Raw genomic sequence first — 8,679 nt, 5'->3', positions numbered from 1 at the left:
AACACCATTTAAAAGTAATCTCTTTTACATTTGATTTACATACCAAGCTTCATGGAAACGTGGCTTTGTACTTTAGGAGAGTTTTCCTCAAAAGGAAGGAAGTAAATAATGAAATTCAAGTTACTCTATCAAGTAATCTGTACTTTACACTTCCCTTGTGCATGAAAATTATGCACCAAATAAGATTCGAAAATTCAGCAAGCTCTAATCCATGCATCCTTTATTCCATTACAATCACTGTGTTGCATTCTAGCAACAGGACACAAACTGCAATCAATCGCGATCGATTTATACAACAATCTGAGGCTTACAGTACATTTAAGGCCTTTAAATTTGGAAAAATTAGACCTATGCTAGTAGTGTAACAATTTTTAAGTGTCTTGCATTTCTGATGCATAATCTGTGCGATTCCAGTGTCAAAGAATCAAATTACTTCTAAACTAAAAAGATCAGCTCAATGAAAATTTAGTTACATAAATTCATCAAAACATAAATGTGTAAATTTTTTTTGTCCTGGAAACTTTATAAAACTTTAATAGCAAAATAATATAGGGATAAAAACATATTTTAACAAAATGTATTCAATCATATACAAACCAGAATTTTGCAGTTTATTGTAACTAGACTTAAATTAAAACTACCAATTAAGAATCTATGCACAATGTAAATTCAAATATGTACAGTACTTTTAAAAAGTCTACAGGAATGCTTTACAGAAGGAAATGTCTGTTATGGCTATTATTCAGACCATCTGAATATTAAAATGAGTTTTCTAGTAGTAAATTTACACATTTATTTTTAAACAAAAGCGATTTTGTCCCTAGTTCCTTTAAGAATATTCCAGTTATGTTTATATAGGTAATGAAGAGGTTGTTACAGAGTTTAGCCCCATATAGTAGTTTGCTTATTTTCAGGAAAAAGTATATTTAAATAATTTACTTGGGAAGATCAGTAAGTTAACAAAAGAACACTAGAAGGGAGGAGGGGGAACTTCATCACAATAACTTTCCAGTTACAATACCACAGCTAGAAACTTTACAGAGAAAGTACTCCCTTAGATTGAACCCATGAGTGATTGTTCAGAACAAGCTGTAGCTCATAACAGTTGTGTTCTCCACACTGAGAACACTGGGAAAAAAAGTCTTTGTAGGACAGAATTATAAACGATCTGAAGTGAGACAGAGAAGACTGATCTTCGATTAATACAGCACTAGGTAAAAAGTGTCCCCATAAGCAGCTAGTATTCCCACTTCCTTCAGGGCAACGAAGCTAAAAATTGTTGGAATTACAGTAGTTGACCATATTTGTGTGCATTAGTAGAATAATTTCCAGATATAAAAGACAAATTTCATCAGATGTTTGATTAGAACACCCTAAAGACAGGGTATTTCTTCATAGTATAAAGCTATTACAGCTATCCAGTTAAAGCATGTGCAAAACCAGGTAATTTCTTCCGTTCACAGTAACTGAGGTAAAATCAGGTAGGCTTCTTCAGGAGTTGGGAAGTTCATGAGATATGAACTGTTTTAGTCTTTCTAAGTATTGTGCATAAAGCTCTATGTCATTATGCCCAGCCCCTTCCACCCAGAGGGGCTCTACTGCTCGTGGACATCGCTCGTACATGGCCAGGCCGTGGGAGAAATCGATTACCTCATCTTCGGTACCATGGATTACCAACACAGGAGAGGTTACTTTAGATATCTTGTCAATGCTGGGGGATAGAAAAGAAAAGCACAGCTCAGTATGGGGCTTTAACTTTCATACCATTAAAGAAAGCAAGCTTAACTATTGAGACATGATCCAGTTACCACTGCATGTTTTTAAAGGGCTGCAACACACTGGAATTGTGCTCAAGTGATACGGAACAAGGCTCACTCCCCAAATGTATACAGGAGCCTGCACTGCCATCACCATCATCCCACCAGTTCTAATGACAAGAAGCTCAGATGGGCAGCACACAAATAAAGTTTGGCACAAAAAAAACCCCAAAACTGTGAGTGTGTCTATCACAAAAACCATTGAGAGGCAAGTAAGCTTCCATGTGACATGCTGCCAGTGTGGACTCTTCACATTACACATTATCACCTTCCAATTTAACAGATTAGGAACTAATGAACTACATTCCAGTCATAAGACTTCAGTATAAAAAAGCCTCGTCGCATGAGGTTTGAGCCTGTTTTTAAACCCCCAAATTAGGCAAATTCAACTAAAGAAAAACAATCTGTTCTTTGTACTGATTGTTTAAGTTCAAATGATGAAAGAGAAAACTGTGGGAGAACAGTGTTACACCAGGACATTTAACTAACTGAGAGAAACTCACACAGGATTTTACTTCACACAACCAACTTCTTTGCCAGCTCTGACTGCAAAGTGGCCTCGAAGTAAACTTTTTTCCTTTTGTTCCAGCTACACTTAGCAGACCAATAGAGCTAGTGACCACCTCCCACAGGAAAGTGGGTTCAGAGGAAAGGGAAGAGTGACAAAGGTACCTTCACACCTAAGAGTTCAGGCCAGAAAACCCCAGTTATAAAGCATACTGGTAGCACATGAACTTCAAAGTGGTAAACAGCAGCTTTCTTTGACTGTCTTCATGCAGGCACCAGCTTTTATTTCCAGACAGCCATTTCATGTTGCTACTTACCAGTAATTCCAAATCAGTATATAGACACCAAGTGCTAATGAACTCTCAGCTTCCTACCAGCTCTACTTATATCAACAAATGGAAGAATTGGCTCAGGACATTATGCAGAGTATGGGATGAAGTGGGTGGAAAAATTAGTATCAGTAATATTTGATTTAACAGAAGGACAAGTCTATTTCTTTACGCTATCTAATAAAAGGTGTTTGGATATTCCTGCTCCTGAAGAACAAGAAAGCATGCAATTTTGGTAAGACCAGAGATTTTAAAAGTGATCAAGACTGCTTAAAATTATTAAAAAATGCAGATGCCAACATACACTGACTTAAAAACAGGTTTAAAGAAGCTTTATGAAAATATAAAGTTAATTAAAAATTAAGATGTAGACTGAGGCACTAAACCTCACACATATAAACCTCAGCATTTAGTATTCTACAGAACCGTCATTGGTATTCCAGTAAACAGCTGAGTGTAAACACATTTCTGTCTCCGTCTCAATACTTCTCCAAAAAAACAGGCTTCATGTCATATAAAGAGGAAAAGTGTTATTTAAAATTAAAATGCAGTCTATTTTGCTTTTCCTGTCTGGAACTTGAGTTGTGTGCAGCTATGCTGAATACAGAAAAATATCCCGAGAACATAAGAGAGACATTGGAATAATGCAGATTTCTTTTTTCAATAATTTTCACCCCCAAATTAGTATCATAGCCAAATGGAAATACTTTATAATCAACATGCTATATAAACTGAAGTCTTAAGCCCATGAAGGGTCTGTCCCCGAGTTCCACAATGTGACAAACATGTCAGCTACATACAGCTACAGAGATGTTTATACATAATTTTAGTGGCTAGATACTAAGTTCTCATTTATTGTAGGACACCAGGAAACCCCTTTTGCTTCAGTATTCAGATAATGAAACTATTTTTTCACATATATTCACAGACCATTAAGCTAGATAATATTTGTATTTTGCAGAAAATTGGAAAGCGTCCCATTGCCAACTCAGCGACTCATAAGGCAGTATTTAAACTGCACATTAGACTTACTTAGTATTCTTAGCCACACCGCTCTGCAGCTAGAAAAATCTACAGAGACCAAATTCGCATGGCGTCCCAACATAAAATGCACATAATAGCAATTCACCGTGGGTGCACACAGAACTATTTTGTTTCCCACCGTGAAGACAGACAGTTGAACTGCACACATTCATAAAAGTGCACTGCTGTTTATTTTCACTGCTTACAGTAGAAGTGAAGTCAGACTGACAGCAATGAACAGCTCAGTAGGGTAAGAACAAAATACTCAAGTTCTACAGTACATCTGTTGTCACTGTTCCCCCCCTCCCACTTTTTCTTTTTTAAACTGTTATTTGATTTGGCTGGTATCAGCTAATCACAGTTACTTTTGTAATCAGAGCTATTTTTAAGGCTTTGTTTTCTCCCTCTTGGAGAAGTATCTGTAAATATTTGATTTCAGGTTTGAGGATGATGAATGAGTTGAGGTATGTGTTTCAAATTCTGACTGCCCCTTCAACAATTTAATTATTTAATTAATAACCTATTCAGACGAATTCTAAACATGGGGACTGGACATAGATACTGTGAGAGGCACTATTACTTGGTCACTTGCTCACTATTACTTCTAGCTCTTTTGGCATACAGATTTATATCTATGGCCTCCCCCACCTTCTAATTTTAATCTGTTGTAACCAAAATAAAGTAAACATAACAAATGCTATGAATATCCCCTACTACACCTATTGCAAACATGATCTTCTGAAGCAAAGCCAAGCTTTGCACAAGACTCCAGTGAGTTTCTGCTGCCTTCTCCCTTCCACACACCATTTAGCTTTTTATCTGTGTGTCCCCTCACAGCCCCCAGGTCTATACACACTGCTATAAAGAGACTGGCTTCCCTTCTCATATTCTCCCATAATTTAAACCGGGTAAAATGAGAAGTTTTAAAAGATTTCTAGAACATCTGCTATTCCCAGGACCTCTACTATTCCCAAATACTTGGATACTCTAATTTAGGTCTGTTGCAACTGCTTTTCAAATTAAACACTAGGCTATAAAGGCAACTGTTTTATCTTGAAACCAATTGTATATAGCCTTCTGTATGTAAAACATTCTAGAACTTCCTAAAACAAGCAAAAAGTCTTCCAAAAGAGGGACAGTAACTTACTTAATTTTGGTCACAGACATTAGGATCTTACATGATGTCCATCAGGGAGGAACAAGTACAAGTCTCAGTATCTTTAGTGATTCTATATGGACAGCATGCCGAAGATACACAAGGGTTTTTACTTACAAGGACCAAAAGGTAAAGAAACTCTAAATGCATTCCCTTGAGATTATAGATGAAATGCAGGATTAAGCTGAAGTGTGAATCACACCAGTCTAACACTCTAGCCTCTGACCCTCTGTTTTCTCCCTTTAAAAGCAGCAATTATCTATACCTTTTTCTCTGCTGATCTGGTAGAACTATAGCAATATTTTAAGCGGCTTGAAAACAGCACATCCATTTAATGATATCATATTACCTTCTAAATCAAAGTTGACTGAGATGTTAAGAGTGTACAATTACTTATTTGTTAGTCATCAGCCTGAAGGACTTGATAGTGTATTATCAGTTGTTAAACTACTACTCCAAACTTGACAGCATAAAAATTCTGGCATTAACAACCCACAAGACAAAAGAACAGGGGAAAAATTAGTTGTAACCACTAAGGCTTTGTTTGTTCATTGAGCTGACTATCATGTCAGTTTGACACTGACATCAGCCTCTTTCTTACATGGTGAATCTCTGCTTGGACTTAGAAGGTGTGCATACCTTACATTTAAGATGCAGGTGACAATTCAATAAAGTTCCCTGGAAAGTTAAACAACTAGTCCCTTTTCAACACCTAAAGAGCATGCTGAGTATAGAACAGCCCTCTCTGCAGCATTTATACATACCTTGGAAAAGCATCAAAGCAATAGGTTTTCCTAGTGTCAGGAAAAGCTACCCGTAATCCAGACATCAAGGGAGAATGAAGGATTACTGCCGCACACTCGTACCGAGATGCCAGGTCTACTGTAGGGACAGTACCAATACTCTGACCATAGAGAATAATGTTCTCAGGACTAACACCATACCTGTAGAGAAAAGAAACATCCCTTTAAAAACCAAAACAACATTTTGCATCACAAAAAGCAAAAAACAAACCAAAACCAACAAATGGACCCTTCCTACCCATTGTAGCTCTTTAAAATCTGTTTTTAGGAAACACAAACTTACAAGTCTAAACTTTAAAATGGTTAGTAAAGTAAATAATAAAAATATTACACAGGCTGAAAAGAGCTATCCTCAAAAAAGGAATGTCAGTTTGTTCATTAATCTTCACCATCTTCACGAACACCTCTTATCTTGCACTCCACAGCACAGCAAATCATAAATTAGATTTCCCCCCTATCCAGAGTCACTCTCAGGAATTTCAATTAGATATTCTGGAGGCTAACAACCTTTCCACCATTAAACAAGATAGTTACTCCTCTGCCCGCCTTTCTTTCCAGGCAGCTGGAACAAAAAGACTAAACTGCCTTGTTAGTGTAGCTAAAGACACCAAAGAGGAGAAGAATTTGAGAGGATAGTTCTGTTCATTTTTTCAATTTCTGGTCAGTGTAAATTGTTCCTTTCTTCTTTTCCAGTTTAAATATGTCAGGCTTATTTTGTAACTGTAAAAATACATCATTCCATAAAACTCAGGGTTCACAGGGGTCATGGATGGCTCCCTAATATTTCCATCCAGTCTACAAAACTGTTCTAGCTTGTGTGCTGTATCACAGCTACAAAAAAAGTTGAGTATGATACAAATTCAGTTTTTACTTAAAGTATGCAAAATATAAAGGAATTTGGAAGGGATAGAGGAGGAAGCAACAGTGGCTAGGAAGAAGTGAAGAGTACAACAGCGTTTGGCCACTACAGCTTGTTAGGAAAGTTGCAAATCAAAGCTGTTACTCAGTTAATTATAAAATACTTACCCAGAAAATTTCTATGTATAACTCCACTTCCTATTGAAAACTGTATAAAGAATAATTGATGCAGAAGAGAACACATTTCTAGTAGAAAATTATTTGTGCAGAATGTGTCTTTTCGCCAGTCTACACTGTCTACAGTCCTGCTGTCACTGCTATAACTGTGAAAATTAAAACCTACAGTTTAGGCTATGCCCAATGTACACCTGGAAGGTTTCGACTTCCTTGCCAAGCTGATAGTGAGGTGTACGGTAGGCCTGGATAATTCTTGACTTTCAAGCAGCTAAATGACTGGGTATGTGCAAAAGAGAGAAAATTACAATGGAAGAATAACCAGTTAATAATTAAAATTACAATAGAAGAATAATCCAGTACTAATCATTCAACTAGAGGCTGTCAAGATTGCCTGGTTTTACGACGAAGTAAAACTAGACTGGATGATAGCCTCTGTGAAACTGGAATTTTCTTAATATTTCTATACTGCTGAGCATAAGGGTGCTTTTGGCATCTACTGTAATATGAATAAGCAACTGTTTAAAAATATCTCCCCGGAGTAAAATTTTATCCTCTTGGTAACCAAGCAGCAGCTCACATTGGTGGTCTCTCACCACAGCCATGGCCTGATGTTTTAAAGAGATGTTGTGAAGCTCTTTTAGGAGAATTTTGTATCCCTTACTGTTAGAAATAGTCCAGCAAACAGTCAAAAGAGCCTAGCTGATTTTGGTATGCACATTAACAAGATTCTGGAGCAAAGCCTTTTCCTCCTGGACTTCATTCTGGCTGCTGGGTGGGGAGAGCTGGAGGCATGTACCTTTGAAGGCAGCACAAGCATCCAATCTGTTGATCTACCAGCTGCTGTATTGTTTTAAAACCAGGCAGAAATGCATCAGCATTAGGGAATACAAGAAAATGGGACTGGAACAAGATCCGCTGCGTGGCACTTAATGCTGGTGGGTTTTGCAATACCATCCTGAACTCCAGTATCACGAGAAACACTAAAGTCCTCTGCCTAAAAGGTTTACAATCTAAGCAGAATATGGAAACAGACATTTGAAAGAGAATCACTGGATAACAGGACAGCATCGGGTAGCAAGAGAATTCCTTCAGCATGTACAATTGCCTTAGTATGGCAATTTTCTTCAACATTTATCCGCTCTGGATTGACACCTTCTGATGTTATTTTGTTTCTGAAAACAGCTCATATTGTAAGTGGAGCACCTTGCTGCTGTGGCAATAGGTACTCTAGAAACAAACAATTTCAATTTCACAGTACGCCAATTAAAGTCAGATACAGTTTATAGCATCATTAAAAAACACAGAGCTCTCTGAATTTAAAGTAGCCCTTCATCACTAGATAAGTGCTACAACTATTCAGTATCTAACTCTGCAGAAAGGCAACGTGACAATTTTGAAAGGAAAAAAAGAAATCTTAAAAAAGTATTAGGACACCAAATTAGTGCACTTGTAGCCTGTCATTAGGTCAAATGTCTTTCCTGCTTTGTATTCCTACTGACAGACAACTAAAAGAATCTCTTGGACCATTTTACTTAGGGACAGTCCAACTTTCCAGGACGGAAGAGTTACTGTAACAGATTTATCTTTTTAAGCCCTTTACCGTTAGGCCATCAATCAGAAGGTGAGACATAACACTTACCACAAACATCAGCAGGAACAGCTACATGTAAAATTTATTTACTGTGAGGCCAAAGGACATATGACAACTCATAAGCAAGGTCCATGAATAATGGACATGTGTGAGGTTCTTGGAGCTGAAAGCCAGGGCTTGGCTCCGTGATACTCTGTCTTCACGAACGCTGCCCAGCTGGTGACTCAGCAAGCACCGTTCAACTGAGGTACAAAATGACCTGGGGAATTTATCTTTAAAATACAGTATTCTTTAAGCAAAGGCTGGGTCCCTTCCCCACTCACTGCAAACTCCCCTGTGGTATTACATTCTTGTGCAACAGGAATAGTGATGCAGAAAGTGAAACAGAAGAGAGGAAAAGCAGACATGGATAAGGCGG

General features: G+C 37.5%; 1 protein-coding gene across 1 annotated transcript in view; it reads right to left on the bottom strand.

Annotated features, from left to right (window-relative positions):
- Window positions 1-203: 203 nt before the first annotated feature.
- ABHD17C (abhydrolase domain containing 17C, depalmitoylase) overlaps window positions 204-8,679 on the bottom strand; it is a 30,212-nt gene continuing 21,736 nt past the window's right edge. The window contains exons 2-3 of the mRNA XM_074837427.1: window positions 5,597-5,776; window positions 204-1,711 (exon numbers count right to left, since the gene is read on the bottom strand). Of these exons, the coding sequence (XP_074693528.1) occupies window positions 1,492-1,711; window positions 5,597-5,776 (400 nt within the window). The 3' untranslated portion in view covers window positions 204-1,491. The remainder of the gene's footprint in view (window positions 1,712-5,596; window positions 5,777-8,679) is intronic.

This window comes from Strix aluco, chromosome 12, assembly GCF_031877795.1.
Source record: "Strix aluco isolate bStrAlu1 chromosome 12, bStrAlu1.hap1, whole genome shotgun sequence".
Classification (NCBI taxonomy): domain Eukaryota; kingdom Metazoa; phylum Chordata; class Aves; order Strigiformes; family Strigidae; genus Strix; species Strix aluco.
This window is presented reverse-complemented; position numbering and strand designations above follow the sequence as displayed.